The sequence below is a fragment of the Malus sylvestris genome, chromosome 14 (assembly GCF_916048215.2).
Source record: "Malus sylvestris chromosome 14, drMalSylv7.2, whole genome shotgun sequence".
NCBI classification, from domain to species: Eukaryota; Viridiplantae; Streptophyta; class Magnoliopsida; order Rosales; family Rosaceae; genus Malus; species Malus sylvestris.
In genome coordinates this window covers 28,107,968-28,126,360 of record NC_062273.1, presented here as the reverse complement: position 1 = coordinate 28,126,360, position 18,393 = coordinate 28,107,968, and the positions used below count along the sequence as shown (strand labels likewise).

Sequence of the window (18,393 nt, the reverse complement as noted above, 5' to 3'; positions counted from 1 at the left end):
ATGATATCTCTTCTCACGTGAAATGTCACGAGAAAAAATAAAAAGGCATAAAATGACCTAAGTTTTAGCCCTACAAAGTACTCGGAACACACACATACAAAAGACTGGCGCCACCAGTTGCCCAAAGGTTGTATATAAATCACATACATGATTCTTACAAACTTATCATATGAAGTCGACCTCGATAAATTTGAGGAATACTTTCCAACTTAATTAATTATTCTTTAATTATGTATGTAAAAAATGACTTTGGTCTGCCGATATCTCCAAAAAAACAAAGGTTTCGTTGAATATTGAATTACATGCAAGTTATTTGTAGTAGATAATAGAATCAAGTTGTCGATTGTTCAAAACGAATGCTTAGTGCCACACCCGCGACATGCTGATAATTGGTTCTCTCTTTGACTTTGATTTTTGGTAGTTGATGAGAAAAGATAGGAAGCAAGTACACTTCAATGACCAAGTCCTTGGGTTTGACTCGTAAGGTCAACTCAGAGTAAGTTCCGACAATTTTATTATACCATAGCTCAACGGAAATATGCAAATCTATAGCTTAGTTGATTAATCCTCAATTTACAATAATTATGAAATTTTTATTTGATGACTTTCCCGAGTATGGCTTCGATTGGGGCTAAGCTAACAATTTTTTACGAAACCTTACCCGACACGAATCGATATGAAATAATACGAAAATAACGAATTTAGAATCTACATATTAAAATGAATCGACACAAAATAATACTAAAATAACAAATTTAGCGTCTACATGTTAACGAGTATGACCGTTACACCCATTAACGAGTCGAGTATTTACAATGTCACCAGAAATCATACGAAAATAACAAATTTAAAGTCTACATGTTAACGAGTATGACCGTTACACCTGTTAACGAGTCGAGTCTTTACAGTGTCACCAGTTGAAACCCCAATAAGATACCAAATCTAGACATTAGGTATAACAATTTCTTACACAACCCATTAACTCATATAAAATGACACGACCTGTTAATTAATTGGGTCGTTATTAGATTATCTATTAACAACTCATTAAGATAACAAGATAAGATAACAGGTATGAAACGAAAACGACACGAACATAACAAGTAACGAGGTATGACATAAAAACGACACGACCAATTTGCCAAACCTATCTTCAATGCCACGTAGTACTTTGTGCTACGCATCTTTTAACAGTTAAATTTATTCTACTAACTATTAAATATTTTATTTTCAATGTCAGTGAGAAGAAAAATTGGACTTCCCCATTTTACCAAGTTAATTTGCAGGATTTGTTTCTAAATGAAGTAATAAATTTAAAACGTTTTCTCTATAACGTTGCTTATTTTGTTATTTTATGCATAGGGCTTGTCTAGTATCTACCAACCATAAGTGGAGTGTGGTCTTATAGCAAAACTATTCTATTGTTCCACATTTCCAATTCAAGTAGAACGTAAAAACCTAAAAAGAGCTAAGGCCCCTCTATAAGTCCGGTCGCTAATCTATCTTTTTAGTCCCTTTGTTCGCCCTTATTTCCTGTCAAAAGAGGGCTGTGGTATGCTCTAGCCCTGGAACGGGGTGGCTCCCCATCCCTAAACTTTTTGTTACAAAAAAAAATAATTAATTCATGAATTCCATTAAATCAAAGGAAAAAAAAGGGTAAGAAAAGGTCGAATATTTTTGGGTCCATGCAAAAGTTGATTCCTTCCACCACCAAAACCATAACCAGGTCCAAAACAAAGAGCCAAAGCCCAAACCATGTACTAGATAAAAGCCCTCAAAATCAGAGCACAAAATGAAAAATAATTTTTTTTAAACTACAAAAAAAAAAAAAAAAAAAAAAAAGAACACAACCCAAATATCAGAGACGTGAAACGTAAAGGTGAAACAAAACCGGCCCAACATATCTGCAGGCTCAACATTCAACAATAAACCGGACCGGTGAGAAAAACCCAAATCCTCTAGCTTGATCTTTGGTTTAAGCACCGGGAGCTGCATCCTTGACCTTACTGTGCAAATACCCGCCGTACTCTCTAGCATAATCCTTGACATGGCTCGCCGTATCGTAAATCCGGCTCCTGGCGTAGTCAACCCGGTCCGAACCGGGCGGGTGCATCCCCTTGAAATACCTATACATCCAAGACAAACCAGCCACGGCCGCGGCGCCAAACCCGCACATGGACACGAAGAAGCCGACCGTGAGGACGAGGATGGCGCCGAGGGGGACCCATATGGGACTGGAGATGATGATGATAGGGGTGAAGATGACTAGGCCGAGGACGGTGGCGGTGACGGTAAGACCGGTGAGGAGGAGGAGAATGGCGCCGGAGACGAGGAGGGTGAGAAAGCCGACGAGCTGGGTGGAGTTGGGTGCATGGCCTTGGAGTTTACGTAGGAATATTGAGGAATTTGTGGGGGTGTTAGGGCTGGGTCTCGGAGCTCTCTGCGGCTGCTGCTGGTGGGTTTGTGTTGGGTTTTGGTGACGGTCAGCCATGGATGCTCTGAGAGAGAGAGAGATAGTGATGCTAGGGAGAGAGATGTGGGGGAGATGTTAAGGTGGGTGGAGGGGGACAGGTGTGGGGATGATTTGAGTATGGGGACATGCATGGGAACACGTGGAGGGGGAAACAAGTTTTTGTGAGACCTAGATGAGTGTGGTGTGTGGGAGACTCTTGACCTTTTCTTTAGTCACAAAGCTCATGGAATTCCGTGGAGGACTCCATTTCTATGTGGTGTGGGTAAACTGTAGAAAGCCAGATCAATTTTAATCACACTAATTACTAGTTCATCATCATCATCATATATATATATATATGGGTTAAACTCTGTTTACTTCTCTCATATTTCGTGATTTTCAATATTTAGTAAATCAAGTTTTTTTCGTTCCAGAGTCATACCTAAAGTGTTAATTTTAGGACAGTCTCATACATTTGTTAGTCAAACTGTTAGTTCTCCCGTTAAATGATAGCGTGGCGTCTATATGGACAATGACTGGGCGCCACGTGTCATTAAAAATATTAAATTAATTAATTAAATAAAAGTTAAAAAAAAAACCCATCCATTCTCCCGAAGAAGAAGAAGAAGAAGGAAAAAAAAACGAATATGGGAAGAAGAAGAAGAAGAAGAACGAATCTGGGAAGAAGAAGAAGAAGAAGAAGAAGAAGGAAAAAAAAAAAACAAATATGGAAAAAAATTGAACATGGGAAGAAGAAGAAGGAAAAAAAAAACGAATCTGAGAAGAAGAAGAAGAATAAAAAAAACCAAATTTGGGAAGAAAAAGAAGAAGAAGGAGGAAGAGGAAGAAGAAGAAGAAGAAGAAAAAAAAACAGCAGCTCAAACCCAGTTCGTCCTCCTGGGTCCCGTGAACGCGACCCGCCTATCTTCCTTTTTCTTCTTCTGGGTTGGGGGGAAAAGGGATGGGTTTTTTTAAATTAATATTTAATGACACGTGTTGCCCAGTTATTGTCCACATGGGCGCCACGTCATCACTTAACGGGAAAATTAACAGTTTGACTAACGGATGTATAAGACTTTCCCAAAATTAATAATTTAGGTATAACTCTGGGATGAAAAAAAATTGATGTACTAAATGTTGAAAGCTACGAAACATAAGGGTAGTAAACAGAGTTTAACCCTATATATATATATATATATATATATTAATCATGGATTTGTGACAGTTGGATGGCGGATGAAATCTAGTTGATCCAAATCTTTTTGGTGAATATTAGATGGACAGATGGCATCTGGTGAACGGATGAAGCTTATTTCTCAAAATGCCCTTTATTATGGCATGTTTATCAGATAGTAGTAATTCTCATTTTCCTACCTTTAAATTTCCCAATTTCCTACTTTACGTACCTAAAGGTTTTTTTTCTCATCTCGCTTACGTTAATTTTTAATCATACTACTTTTCTATATGTCTGTTATTCTATCCGTTAAATTAATTTTTCGTTAATCTTTAACTAATTATGTTTGCAAAAATGAAACAAAATAAATTTCGATAGCAAAGTGAAAATTTGGGTGGGCCAAAAACACTGCGTATCATCGATTAACAAAAGACTTAACATATAGACTAACACTATATTTGGATGAGGAAAATAAACTTGGAATTTGGATAAAAGTCAGAATTTATAAATTGATATGTATCAATTCACTTGTTTGGATTTATAACATAGAAATTTAGAATTTCTGCGTGGAAAAAACAACTTGGAATTTGGGGCCTCCAATTTCTAAGTTTAAATTTTATGTAAATAGGTGTAATTTCCCAATTTCTATGATTGAGAGTTTAAAATTAACAAATTCCGTTTTCAATTCCATTGTTCTTTTAAGTTACCAAACAACAAAATTCACAAATTCTAGAAAATAAAATCCCTTCATTTCAATTTCCGTCATTTTAAAATTTCTTAGTAATCTTAAATTTCTTCATCCAAACATAGTGTAAACAAATGTACGAAAGAAATAGATCAATATTTGAGTAAAAGAAGGGGGGTTGGGGTGAAGTCTAAGTTTTCTTCACTAATGTTTGCAGTTATTGTAGAGACTGTAAACTAATTAAATAAAGAATTATGTACCTGATTCATGCTAGATAAAGTAGTGATTCTGGTTTGTGCACAAACCGATTTGACTGCCAATTCCCTAATTTCTAGCTCAAGCTCTTTGTTCCTCCTCTTCATCTTCAATACTTCCAAGTCAACATTTTTCACACCTTTCAGCTTCTTCTCAACTGTTTGGGAAACCTAGAAACTTCTTCTCCCACCACCAAAAACCTCCCCTTCACGTCACTCTCGCCGGAATATTCCATCTTCCTCTACATTTCAGCTATCATTTTCTTGGCCGCCTCTAGCTGCTGCTTCACCAAACCACACTGCTTCACATCTCCCACAAGAACCTTCCTCTCTGGCTCTCAGCCTACAAACAAGCAACGGCGGCATTGATCGAGCATGTCAACCTCCGCTGCCTTTTCGTTTAGACTCCTTTGCAACTGAGCCATGTATGATTGCTCTTCTTTTAGAACACATAATTATAACAATTTTCCTTCAATCCTCAGATTCCTGTGCTGCAATTCCCTCACTAGATTATGCAACAACCCTATTTCTTTCGCACAGTTCAATTGTTCGCCTGTGATAATAGTTTCAGCCGCCTCCTCATGTTCCATCTCTCCTTCTTTCTCCTGCTGGTGGAAGTTTGAGTCATCTTTCTCTGCAGTACAAGAAACCAACATCAATTACTAAATATTTACGTGACTATGACTTCGTTTCTCAAGAAATCCGTGCAGCAGAATATCCTAAATTTGAGACTTTTACACCAAAAACAATTCTCCTAAACCCGTAAAGTTCTACAAAACAATCCTTAATGAAGCTTTAGCTCTAGCCGGTCTTGACCAAGAAATTAACCACCATTTTCGCTTGATGGGCCAAAAATGTAAACAACACAATGTCTAACCCAAAAGTGCTAGCTGACGGTGATTTTTAGGCTCATGAGTCTTGCGTAAGTACCATAGCTCTTTTCAGTGTATTTCCGATGTAGGACTCGAGTTATTACAGAAAATGTGTAGCTGATCGATTTATCCGCTAAACTACTAGAACACTATACAAGTTCAAACAGTGTGAACAAGTATACAAGTTCAAACAATGTGAACAAAAAAAAGTTCAGTTTTCTCTTTATATGGTGCCTGGAGGATTGACAGCAGAGCACACTTGCTTCCTGGTGGAGTTGCAGTTTTTATGAGAAACTGCAAATGCTGCAAGTGTAGCTGCAGCCCGAAAGCTCACTATGATTAGCACATCCTCAGAAACTCTGCAATTTTTGTTTTATTTCACCATCAAAATATGTAAAGACCGCATGTAGTGGTTCATCTTGTCCCAGACAATTAATACTTGAGATTTTTTTTCTTCTTTTTTCTTGTTGGAGATGGGGGCAAATAGAAAGAATGTGATAGATGAATTCTTGTTCTTACATGATACATCTTAACGAGAGAAACCTATCCACACCAAGACGCTTAAACGCAATTCTAACATTCCTCTAAGTTAATCACACACTATTATTTTCATGCGTTTTAACTTAATCACGTGACAATATGTAATTGACTTAAAATACCGTCAAATGACATGAAGTTGCACGCAAAGTCTTCCATATGTTAACACCAATCAATTCTTCATCTTTACACCAATTAATTTGTTGGTCCCATGGTGTTTAGCAGGTAGCAGAAGATTAGATCAGATCAAAATAAAGGTAGTAGTAGAAGACAAGGATATTATTTTGCTAAGGATTGGTAAGTGATGACACTGATGAGTGACTAAAAAAGGATCATTAGCCTTGGTGGTCCATAAATGAATAATTAAAGGTAACCACATTGTCGATATACCTAAAAATGCATTTATCCTAATGGTCAAGAATTTGCAAATAATTGCATGTGAACTGTTAAGTACCTTTGGGTACCACTAATACTGATTATGTTTGTAACTTTTTTAAATATTTCAGTGTCCTTTTTCTTTATTATTATGTTTATAGTGCCATTTTTTATGCGAATATAATTAGTGTCACTTAATGAAAATTGTGTTCAAAAGAGAACACAATTAGAGAACTTGTTTTTATTCAAATATTTTTTGTCTTCAAAAGAGCTTATTTTGTATGCGGACTCAAAACTTAAAAGAATAGGCTCTCTTGAAGACAAAAATATTCACAATTATGTTTAATGTTATTTTTTTATACAGATTCATAACTTCAAAATCACTAATCATCCGTCAAAAGAACTTGTTTTCCTCAACGAAAACGTCTTAAAATTTGAATCAGAATAGAATGTAGGATAAATTAAAATAATAATATCACTTGTATTAAAAAAAGTTTGAAGACTAAAAATTTGAAAAGTTATTAACTGCTACTGGTCAAAAACAGAAAGCTTTAAAACTTGACCAATACGAAACCGGAGTCCACGTTAGAAAAACTCTCCACGGCATCCCATCCTCCTCCGCCTTCACCGGTAACAATTTAACAGCCACCTCCTTCTCCCTCCACCGCCAAAATCCGTACCCTAGAGACTCTCTCTCACGCTCCATGGACGCGCGTCGCGTCTCCCGTACCGTGATCGACCCCAAGGTCCGCCAAGTCGGGTTCTTCACCCCCGTAGCCGAAGCCCCACCGTGTCGGACCCAGTCCGGCCCGGCAATCACAGCCCCTTCCCCTCTCTCCGAATCTCCGGCCAGCAACTCCCTCTCTCCCGTCATGATCCCCCCGTCGCGTCACCTCTCCGACACAGTCGTGATCCGTACGGCAGCCGTGCCGGTACCGGATTCGGCGTTGCGGCGCATGGAATCCGGCGACGTGCCGGTGGGCAGCTATAATCCCTTGGAGTCGTTGTTAGGGACCTCGCCGGTGTCAGCCTCGCCTTCGAGTCGCGTTGGGGATGGACTCGAGTTCTCCGATGAGTCCTCGGCCCGTTGGAATCGGCGGAGCGGCTCCGGAAAGATGGCCTCGAGCTTGCCCGGCGTAGGATTCGAATCCGCAGCATTGAAGACGGCTGCTGAAGTTCCTGGTAATTTAATTGCATTGAGAAATTGAATTGAAGTTATTGCATTGGGGCCAATTTGAAATTTTGAGTATTTGTACGAGTGCATTGTGTAGTTATATGCTGATATTTTCGTTAATTAGTTAAGTATTGCAAATGCAAAGTTTAAGTTGGTTATAGTGTTTGTGCTAATTAGTTAAAGCTTGCAATTCTGTGCAGAAAAGAGTGGAGAGGCGGTTGCCGAATCGCAGAAAGAACTTCCGGCAAATTCAAAACCTTTGACAGCCAAGACCACAAAAGCGGAAAGGCGTGCCTTGCAAGAGGCTCAACGCGCTGCAAAAGCCGCTGCTAGAGGTTTGAAAGTGATCCGTTTTTAATCGCGCAGTATTTTGGTTGTGTAGCTGCTATTGCCAGATTAATGCGTGTTCTAGACGAAAAATCAAGTCACTTACAAAAGATTTTTGTGAATCTAGACATGCCGTAATTTGTACCGTGGCTCGCACTCAATTTGACGTGTTAATGATTGCTCAATTTCAATTGACGACTTCTCAAAGGAGCGACTAAATTACTTGTTAATTGCATGCATACATGTTGTAAACATCATTTATATGTTTTATATTTTAACAAAGATTATGTAAAATCGAGTCTAATTGTGTATTTAGTATGAAATACTGATCTGTTTCTTTACCTCTTTCAATTTGGTTTATTTGTATGTTTGGAGCTCCCCTCAATACCATCCATGTATTAACTGTTCTTATGGTTCCCCAACCTTGGAAAAATACAGGTGAGGGTAAAAAACCTGCTGCTGTAACTGGAGGTGGCGCTACTGGTAAGGCAGCTAAGTCTGCAAAGCAGTCTGTGCAAAAGAAGGATACTTCTCAAGTTGCGCCTTCGGTGGCTGCTTCTGATAGAAAGGGGGGTGATCGACCACCAGATAAGGAAAGGAAGAAAGATGTTCCTCCTCCACGTATGCAGTTTGATGATAAGAGCCGAGTGGAGAAGGCAAAAAGGCGTGCAGTGGTCCATCAAACAGAAGCTAAAAACAGAGTTGAATTGTTCCGGCATTTGCCTCAATATGAGCGTGGAACTCAGCTTCCTGATCTTGAATCAAAGTTTTTCCAACTTGATCCAATGCATCCTGCCATTTATAAGGTATTTCCTTTTAGGAAACTAGTTATTGCTGGCTCATCGTTTGTGCTTATGCAGTCGGGCTTTTGTTGCAAAAATTCAAAATAGTCATTCAAACTGTGACTTTTCAATTTATGATTAAATGGAACTTTTCCTAATAAGGTCAACAGAAGTAAGCTATCACGTACGTTTTGAATAAATTTTGTTGTCAAACTTTTGTTAAGAAATAAAACGCGTCACAAAGCTTTCAATGTATGTTTTTTTCATTTACATGTTGCCTCTGTGCACACACTTTTTTCAAAGCATTTCGTACAAGTATGAGCACATCTAGACAGTCGTAGATGTGTTTGAAAGAGTTCCAGTATTTATCTCGTTTCAAGGGTAAAGATCTTTCTACTAGTGAACATTTGATAACATTTACCTGAATGTTTCAAAACTAAAAGGAGTGGATGAATGTATCATTATACATTATCATCTGCATGGCTAATAACGTTGATGCAATTATGGACATTTGTCAGGTTGGACTGAAGTATTTGGCTGGAGAAGTATCAGGGGGTAATGCTCGTTGTATTGCAATGCTCCAAGCATTTCAAGAAGCCATTAGAGACTACTCAACACCGCCAAAGAAAGTTCTTGTCAGAGATTTAACTGCAAAACTCAGTAGTTATGTCTCATTTTTCACTGAATGCAGGCCACTTTCGATCAGCATGGGAAATGCAGTAAGGTTTCTGAAGAGTCGTATTGCCAAGCTCCCCTTAAATCTTTCCGAGTCTGACGCAAAATCTACACTTTGTTCAGAAATTGACCGTTTTATAAATGAAAAGATAATACTTGCTGATAAGGTGATAGTCGGGCATGCTTCTACAAAGGTTAGGGACGGAGATGTTCTTCTCACGTACGGATCATCATGTGTTGTTGAGATGATTCTGCTATATGCCCATGAACTCGGAAAAAAGTTTCGTGTTGTGGTAGTAGACTCGCGTCCAAAGCTTGAAGGCCAAGCCTTACTTCATAGGCTGGTCGCAAAGGGCCTGAGTTGTACATATACTCATATAAATGCCGTGTCTTATATCATGCACGAAGTAACGCGAGTGTTTTTGGGAGCCGCCTCAGTATTATCTAATGGAACTGTATATTCGAGAGTGGGAACTGCATGTGTTGCTATGGTTGCTCATGCATTTTGTGTTCCAGTCTTGATCTGCTGTGAAGCTTATAAGTTTCACGAAAGGGTACAGCTTGATTCAATTTGCTCTAACGAACTAGGTACGTTGGTTCTCATACGCGGCCCTGAGCTTTTGTATTGATCTTGTTTCTTTTATTTGCTTAACTTCATTTTATTTTGGGAACTTTAATGAAAAGCACCCGGTACTGTTCACTTTAACGAAAAACCACATTTTTACACTAAAAAGTCAATCCTGGTACTATTCACTTTACTCTTTATTTTGTCCTTATCATTAAAACTCAAAGTTTTCAAGCCCTTTTCATTAGTTTTCCTTTTTATTTTTTCCGTGAAAGTGATTAAGTAGCATTGTCGTAATCCTTGCAGGTGATCCAAATGCTATTGCGAAGGTTTCTGGAAGAACGGATGTAAACTATCTAGATAATTGGGCGAACAAGGAAAATCTGCAACTTCTGAATTTAATGTAAGTTTTCATATTGTTCACCATACAAAACAACATTAGTTGGAATGATTCTTAATACGCTTCTGGATGTGTAACAGGTATGATGCTACTCCGTCAGATTATATATCTATGATTGTCACAGATTACGGCATGGTAAGTCCTTTTTACGCTCCTACTTGAAACCGTGAAACAAGAAACTCAGTTATTATTCCTTTTGTAATCTCTCCTTTCTTTTCGTGTTAAGAATCCGTAAGAGTTTTCCTGACGATCAGTCTTCATCATATTGTTTTTTTGGTGTTACTGTAGATTCCACCCACAAGCGTGCCGGTCATTGTCCGCGAATATGGGAGAGAGCACTTGTGGTGATAGGGAACTCCGAAGTAGACTGACGACGGTGTATGAACAAAGTATTCACATGTCCTATGGCAGGATTGTCTTGCCGGCGCGAGAGAATAAAACTCGATTTTTTGAACATTTGATTGGGAGATTTTGCGAATCGAAACGTTAATGGTAAGCAAATGTTAAAGACATGATGGTAGCAGGAGGGTAATGAAGTTTTGTTGGTAAATACAACCCAGTGAAGAGTGCATTTTGCAGCCTCTCCTGACAGTTTTGGGGGTTTTGCTTTCTCGTATCATGTAATTCTTCATTTTTGTCTACAAATTTTCTATACAAATGTTTTTGGGAATATGTTATTTTCTTTTTAACCTGAATTTTTGGGATAATTTTAATTAATGAAAATTTCCTTGCGTATTGAGAGTAACTTGTATGGCAAGGTACACTGCCACACACGTCTTGTCAATGATTTTACGGTGGAACCTCAACTCTTACTTTCTTCTTTAGATATTACAAAAAATTGGGGGATATCCATTCCTCTCCCTAGCTGTTTCTGGTTAAGAAGATGTGAAAGTGCCTCTTATCTATATAAGAGTGTGCATCCTGAGCTGTGAAGTGGGAGAGAAGGGATTTCATAATTGAATTGGAATTTTGAATAAGACGGCCTTTCATTATAAATTTTATTTTCATATTGAAAAAGTAATAAGAGTAAGAGGTGTTAAGCTTTTCATCGTTCTTGCGTCAAGCTTTTTTTTTTCGCAGGACCTCCTGATAATATTACTTAGGCTTGGGGATATATATATAATTACCATAATTTCTTCCAAAAGAATTAATTGTTAGTAAATTTGGTAACCTCCCATTTGTGCTGTTTATCTTAAGCAAATGTCACATATATCTCATACAAAATTACAACAAAGGACTTGGTGGTCTAAACAAATTAATTTCTTGAGCACCCAAACTTAGAGCATGTCCACTCGTTGATAGAAAGCAAGGGCAAAGGTAACAATATTGTCTTCCAACAATACAAAAAAGCAAGGACAAGAGGTGGACCAACCACGGCCCGCCTTAAAGCTCGTTCTTCTCTAAGCCCGGCCTTGTGCCGAGGGCAAACTGATCTAAGCATGAACGTTGCAAACCGATACAAATGCATGTTTTATACCAGTAATGGAGGAAAATTAGAGGGCAAAATTGTTCATATAAGTAGAAATAAAACAAATTTTTACTCTTTCAAATCATCGGATTACATTTAGTATGTACCATAATTTTAAACTGTACACGAAATTGAGGTCTAACATACAACAAAGCATTTCAAATGCCTAAAGATGACAATTTCCCCCTTTTTAAGTGGGATTTGTAGTTGCCACATTCCAAGCCAATCATGTGTTGCCATGTGTTCCCGTCAATGTTTCTGTTTCCTCTTAGAGCCATGAGTAGTATTATCAGCTGCAGCAGCACTTGTTGCCAATTCCATCGGATTTGGATCCTCTCCTGAGCTAATGGAGAGGATTCTCCTGACCAGTTATCATGGGCTGTTGGATTTTTATCCAACGGCTACAAATAGGAGGGTCCCTTTAAAGTTATAATAATTATAGCCGTTGGATTTTTATCCAACGGCTCATGATAACTGATCAAGAGGATCCTTTCCATTAGCTTAGGAGAGGATCCAAATCCAATTCCATCAACCGCTCAAAATCCATTTCACTTGTTTTGTACTTCAATTTCATCCCACTCTGGAGCCATGACCTTATGCAAAGGAGAGTTTGCGTGCTGTCGCGCGGCATACAGAATCGTTGCTTGTAAATTTCGTCGCCTTTGCCACAGAACAGGTGCCACTGAAACCGCCTGCACAGCCAAGAAATCCAGAGCCATCAGAGAAAGCTGTGGATAGCGCATACTATTGACTTTCCACCACTCCAGAACATCAGTTGCTAGTGGAGCTGGAGGATCCGACAGACATTGAGTGAGCTCATCCGTTGCGCTGCTCATGCTTGCCCTTCGTTTCTTTCGTGCAATGTCCTCTGCAAACTAGACATTGCATCCCTCTTCCATTTCTTGAGCACTATATCCGCCAGCCACGGATGGGAAATGGCTGGTCGAATAGTTTCTGATGACATGAGCTCTCACTTCGTCAAGAAAATTATCGAGTTGAGGCTTTCGGGAAATAGCTCTCCTTTAATTCGAGGATCAAGAACCGCTGTCATGTATATGATTATGTTGCAGACCTGGTGATTGTAACCTCTAACCTTTTCGGCCATTTCTTTAGCGGCATTTCTTAACGATTCTGGGTAAAGGTGAGAATCTCTGCACGCAGCAATTGTTTCGGAAATGTGATCCATAAAGAAGAGAACCAGCCCAACAGCGGGCAGCTTGTCTGTGCACATGTTGTTTTGTGGTTTTGTAGAATGGTTCGAGATATCGATGCACATGACTGACTGCATTCTTCTCTGCAGAGCTCAGCAGCATCCTACCGTCTAGTGTCTTACACTTCCTGATAACAGCATCCATGGACTTCGAAGCCTGCATAAAAAATACATCGCGGTCACTTAATCCGCAATAGAAGTGTAGAGAGAGAGAGAGAGAGAGAGAGAGAGAGCAATGTAACATCCTCATATCATACCTTGCACACAATATCTAGCATCTGACAATCGCCACTCCACCGCGTTGATGTATCAAGCGGCATTTTCCAACAAAAAGGCAAGGTATGTGACAGATGTCGAGCATCATCTTTTGGAAAGACCAACTCTCGTCGATCCAATGACATGTGACACTCATATAACAAAGTTCCTCGTAGGAAGTCCAGAATTCAAGCGTGATAGAGACCTTCGAAGAAACATGTTCCAGCGACGATCTTACTACTTCCTGCATACTCCTGGTTTGTAATCCATTTGGGATGCTTTTGATTGAGATTGAGGTTGAGGTTTCCGCTATACAGTGGCGGGTTGTGGTGCAGGACTGGTGACAACATCGCCGGACGTATCATAAACGGGATGGCGATTACTTAGGTGCCTTCCCAGATTACCTTCAACCAGAAGGAAAAATGAATTACCACAACCAAAACCATAAGCTATTCGAAAACGTATCGTACAATATCGCAATTGCACGTCAAGAACAAGAAGGAAAGCAACTATATTGAGGGGACAAAGAAGTTAACCAGTGGCAGTTGCAATGGAATAGCTTTGTCCACAAAACTTTCACCGGCGGCTTTTTCCGTCAGAAGCCGTCTCGAAAAACTTGAGATAAACCGATGTCATAGTCTTCTTTCTGGGTTTGGTTGAAGGGGTAGAATTTCCCCGGTCCGATGAGACCAAACGGATATCCACCGGATCAACGATTGGAATCATCGCCATGTCCATCATTGATTTGGGTTCCACCTCTAATCCACCAAGAAACAAATCAAAACCACTTTCAATCTCGAATCGAAAAACGAAAAGAAAAACGTAAACTTTCATCTGATCCGGCAAGTGCTTTCAGCAATCAGCTCATGAACTCATAGCATTGCAATCCAACAACAAAATTAAACGAAAAATATGAATTCAACTTGAACTTTTTTGAAATTCAGCTCGGAAACTGAATCCAACATACAGAAAGAGAGAACTTTAGCAACAAAAACCGAAATTTGGCGATTTGGGAAAGTACTTTTGAAGGTTTCGAAACCGCTGTTTGCAGCCAAGTTCAATTGATATGCTGCTTTTGCGGCTGCCCAACAAACCTGAAGTTCATCAAATTGATAAAAGTTTAAGGCTTTTGGATGTAGGGCAGCTGCCCAAACAGTCCCTCACTAAGTGACTCGGTCAGTCACCTGGGTCTGAGTTAAGAGCAGCTTGAGCGTGTGCGGGAACCCGAGGGATAGGCGAGGGAACAGGGCCAGAGAGCCTGAGCAATCAAGCCCAGCGTGTGCTGGCGAGGGAGCCCGAGCAGGTCTGAGGGAGATGCTCAACACGAGTTGCCAGCCCGAGAGCCCAAAGGCAACGTGACATGGGCTGACGTCGTCCTGGGCAACGTGACATGGGCTGACGTCAGGACGACGTCAGCTACAATATAAAATTAATAAAAATATAAAATATTAATAAAAAAACACATAGCTTTTGGAATGGTGCGTAGGCACCATGTGAAAAGAAGAAGAAAAAAATAATAAAAAAAAGGTTTTGGATATGTGAAAAAAACAAGGTTTTGGAATGGTGTGCTGCACCATGTGAAAAGAAAAAAATTAAAATAATTAAAATAATTTTTTTAATAAAAAGTGGTACAACAAGACCGATTAAAAATTATATTCGAAATTACAAATAAAATTATTTTATATTATTTAAAAAAAATACTAATATTTTATTGCATATTCCCAGGACTATTCAATGTAGATATAGAGATGCAAAAAATAATTACTATTCATTAATGACAGTTACTATTCATTGGGTGGATTAAATAGTGAATAGCCTGAGGGCCTTAGCAACTGTGGAACTGCTCTAAAAGAGAGAATCAATCAGCCGCTTGAATCGAAGAGGTGATGAGAGAGAAAAAAACATGAGGAGAGAGAGGGAAAAAAATGGAGGGAGATGGAAGTTGGAAGCGGATCGGCGCCAAGAGTGAGCCGGATCGTAGCCGAGCGAGGAGAGAGAGACAGCGAAGATTGTGGAGTTGCAGAGCCTCTAGTGACGCCCGAGCTGTAGATCTAAAATCTCAAAATCTTCGACGGCTTACAAAAGTAAACGCTCACTCGCTCACAGACTGAGAGAGAGAGAGAGAGAGAGAGAGAGAGAGAGAGAGAGAGAGAGAGAGAGAGTGATGAGGGCTCGGCTGCTTGCAATGGCGTAGCCACACCAAAGGCTATGGTGGGCTGTAGCCCAAGGAGAGTTTGTGGCATATGTGTGTGTGCATATATATATATATTAGTGCATAATCTAATATAATAGACAAAAAAAAACTGTAAGAAGAATTATTTTTTAATGAAATTAGCCCGGCGAGTATTTAGCACAACTAGAAATATAAAATTTATCATGGAAAATGTGATGCCATTTTATTCAAGATTATTCTGCTTTGATTCAGCGGACTTTATATTAGTTTCAATCAATTTTTTTAAGATTGCCTTTACATCTACTTTCCTTGTTTTGATTTGTGCTAGTTGTGTGATTGTAATTGAGATGTCAAGTTTTTTATCTTCTTCTTGTGTTTGCATCTAAATATATGTAAATTTGATGATTCATTGTTATATTTGCGGTTTGCAAATGCAAATATTGTTGAGTTCATGCCAAGTAAATTTTAAGTATACAAATTTGTTAAACTTAAATTTTTGCATGCAATATATATGTAGCAAAAAATAAAATAAAAATCATTTGATTTTAGGATAATTTTTTTGGCTAGCCCACCTATAAAAAATTTTCTAGCTCCGCCATTGGCTGCTTGGTTACGGTGGGCTTGCGGCGGCTAACATTTGAGTGAATTATATGGAATTGTTGAGCCCCAGGCGGCCAGGCCCAAGCTACATATATATCTATGGCTTCAGTGTCTGGCTCCACCAGCCCATTTTCAAATTTAACGTTCACTTTTTCTCTATTTTTTTCTTTGGAAATGAATTAAATGTTCAATTTTTAATTTTTAATTATTTATTTGGACGATATTCTAGTCTAATCTAATAGGAGATAGGGGAGTTCAAACTTAGGTTTATGTGAGGCACACTATTATAGTAGTTGGATCAGTCTTTTTGTAACTTGTTAATTTTATAATACTTATAAATCAACATCTTAAATTCAACTAATACCTGTTAGATAATCATGTATCCTAATTTACCAAGACAAAACAGTTGTTGAATAGGAAGGAAAAAATTGCCCATCATGATGACTTGATTGGAATTGGATCCTCGCCGAATCTAATTGCTGGGGATCCTAGGGATCAACCTACGTGGGCCGTTGATCAAAAATCGTGTGGTCACAATTAAATGTTTTAAAAGTAAAACAATCTCGTTTTGCGTGAAAAATATAAAAGAGAAAAAAATTGCGACCGCACGATTTTTGATCAACGGCCCATATGGGTTGATCCCTAGGATCCCCATGAATTAGATCCGGCGACGATCCAATTCCGACTTGATTGTTCAAAAGTTACCCATCATGTTTGAAAAGTATAATATAAAATAGGCCAAATCGGATAAAGGCATTCAGAAGATAGTCCATGTGCTAAAAAAAATTCGGATTTAAACCATTTTAGTGTACTCCATTAGCAAATTTAGTTCAAAAATAATTTTTCCGTTAATAGGTAAAATTGTACTTTGACATGCACACTCTTCCTGCAAAAGACGCATTTTTTCCTGAATAGGGGGTAACGTAGGAAAATTACAATCAGCTCCACAGTCTGCAGGATCGGAGAGACACCGCCCGCGGTGGTCTTTATTCATCAAAATCCAACCTTTTCAACTCTACCAGAATCCACAGGACAAATTTCTATGGTTTTTGTAGAATTATCAGAGAGACGGGCCATACGGCTCACTTCCAACAACACCGATATTATTCCCACTTAACCACCTGCACAATCCGTCAGGTGTGAGATTTTATCACAAAAGACATCGGTTTTAGTTGGAATGAGGTTATGATATTTAAACTCTTCTTTTCTCATTGATACGGTCGATGTGTGACATTTCAACACGTCCCCTCATATGGGACCCAATTAGTGGGTCACACGTGGGAGATCCATACATCGACAACCACGTGGAGCCAAGGGGACTCACCCTACACACGGGGCCAAGGGACCCACCATCATCGTGCGGGGCCGAGGGACCCACCCATCACATGGCAATACAGTACGGGCCTGCTCCCTGGCTCTGATACCATGTAGAATTATCAGAGAGATGGGTCATACGGCCCACTTCCAACAACACCGATATTGTCCCCACTTAACCACCTGCACAATCCGTCAGGTGTGAGGTTTTATCACAAAAGGTCTCGGTTTTAGTTGAAGTGAGGTTATGATATTTAAACTCTTCTTTTTTCATTGATACGGTCGACGTGGGACATTTCAACCGTTTTGGTGTCAATTGGCTACAATTTCAGAGCTCTAAGATTGATTTCTAGGGATACAGGGATTAAATAATCCGGTTGGGTTGAATTTCGGATCCGTGCCTTGTGGCGGAGGAGGAGGGATTGGTTTATGCGTGCCATTCCGATGTCTGAAAAACCTGGCTTGAAGCAGGTTCTGGAGGACTCGGCAGCTGAGGCGGAGGGAGATCAACCGATTCGAGGCAGTCCAATTGCGAATGGGTTGGCCAAGGATTCGAATGCAATTCGAGACGACATCGCCGAGCCGGTGAATCAGGTAATCGGAGAATTCTGGAATTGCAATTTGCTGAACGGTGCCAGTTCATTTTGATCGGGTAGTAAAGCTTTGTTTATCGGTTTTAATTGCCGGAATTAGGGTCAGCATGGCCGGTGGCGGAATCGGTAGCAGACGGTGATAAGCAGGTGGAGGAAGATAAAGGCAAAGTGACGGAGGATTCGGGGAAAGAGGAGTTTGTGGAGTGCTCGGAGGATTACGCAATGGATGAGTTGGATCGCCTACGGCTTTTGCTGGATACTACCGCTGACTGAAATTTTCTATGTCGAAGTACAATTTTATCCATGTATTAACAGATACTTAATAGAAAAAATTACTTTGAGAGTAAATTTGCTAACGGAGTACCCACAGGATTTAAATCCAAGTTTTTTTAGTACATAACTATCTTCTGAATACCTTATGATCCGATTTGGCCTATAAAATATGATAGTACATTTTACCCTCACTTGTGCCAATGGTTCTCGACAAAAATACTACAATTATCATTTT

At 39.3% G+C, this 18,393-nt stretch overlaps 3 protein-coding genes and 1 pseudogene across 3 annotated transcripts; 2 read left to right on the top strand and 2 right to left on the bottom strand.

Annotated features, from left to right (window-relative positions):
* Positions 1–1,739: 1,739 nt before the first annotated feature.
* Positions 1,740–2,581, bottom strand: LOC126598490 (oleosin G-like). Its single transcript, XM_050264855.1, has one exon. The coding sequence runs from the start codon at positions 2,489–2,491 to the stop codon at positions 1,976–1,978; it is 516 nt and encodes a 171-aa protein (XP_050120812.1). The 5' UTR covers positions 2,492–2,581; the 3' UTR covers positions 1,740–1,975.
* A 4,298-nt stretch (positions 2,582–6,879) lies between these two features.
* Positions 6,880–11,017, top strand: LOC126600647 (uncharacterized). The gene is made up of 7 exons (XM_050267248.1): positions 6,880–7,531; positions 7,724–7,858; positions 8,289–8,656; positions 9,151–9,895; positions 10,179–10,275; positions 10,353–10,407; positions 10,561–11,017. The coding sequence occupies exons 1-7, from the start codon at positions 7,054–7,056 to the stop codon at positions 10,618–10,620; spliced, it is 1,938 nt and encodes a 645-aa protein (XP_050123205.1). The 5' UTR covers positions 6,880–7,053; the 3' UTR covers positions 10,621–11,017.
* A 761-nt stretch (positions 11,018–11,778) lies between these two features.
* LOC126598677 (zinc finger BED domain-containing protein DAYSLEEPER-like) lies at positions 11,779–14,411 on the bottom strand (annotated as a pseudogene).
* Positions 14,412–15,130: 719 nt separating this feature from the next.
* On the top strand, positions 15,131–18,343 carry LOC126599181 (uncharacterized). Its single transcript, XM_050265512.1, has 3 exons — positions 15,131–15,170; positions 17,788–17,886; positions 17,986–18,343. Exons 1-3 carry the CDS (start codon positions 15,131–15,133, stop codon positions 18,156–18,158), a joined length of 312 nt encoding a protein of 103 aa, XP_050121469.1. The 3' UTR covers positions 18,159–18,343.
* The last annotated feature ends 50 nt before the right edge of the window (positions 18,344–18,393 follow it).

What these genes read in the sequence shown, in the direction of transcription:
- LOC126598490 (XM_050264855.1), bottom strand. Translation starts at nt 2,491, where the DNA reads ATGGCTGACCGTCACCAAAACCCAACACAAACCCACCAGCAGCAGCCG.
- LOC126600647 (XM_050267248.1), top strand. Translation starts at nt 7,054, where the DNA reads ATGGACGCGCGTCGCGTCTCCCGTACCGTGATCGACCCCAAGGTCCGC. An exon ending in TGCAAAAGCCGCTGCTAGAG is followed by an intron (nt 7,859 to 8,288) that starts GTTTGAAAGTGA and finishes GGAAAAATACAG; the next exon opens with GTGAGGGTAAAAAACCTGCT. An exon ending in CTGCAACTTCTGAATTTAAT is followed by an intron (nt 10,276 to 10,352) that starts GTAAGTTTTCAT and finishes GATGTGTAACAG; the next exon opens with GTATGATGCTACTCCGTCAG.
- LOC126599181 (XM_050265512.1), top strand. Translation starts at nt 15,131, where the DNA reads ATGGAGGGAGATGGAAGTTGGAAGCGGATCGGCGCCAAGA. An exon ending in GAAGCGGATCGGCGCCAAGA is followed by an intron (nt 15,171 to 17,787) that starts GTGAGCCGGATC and finishes TCGGCAGCTGAG; the next exon opens with GCGGAGGGAGATCAACCGAT. An exon ending in TCGCCGAGCCGGTGAATCAG is followed by an intron (nt 17,887 to 17,985) that starts GTAATCGGAGAA and finishes TGCCGGAATTAG; the next exon opens with GGTCAGCATGGCCGGTGGCG.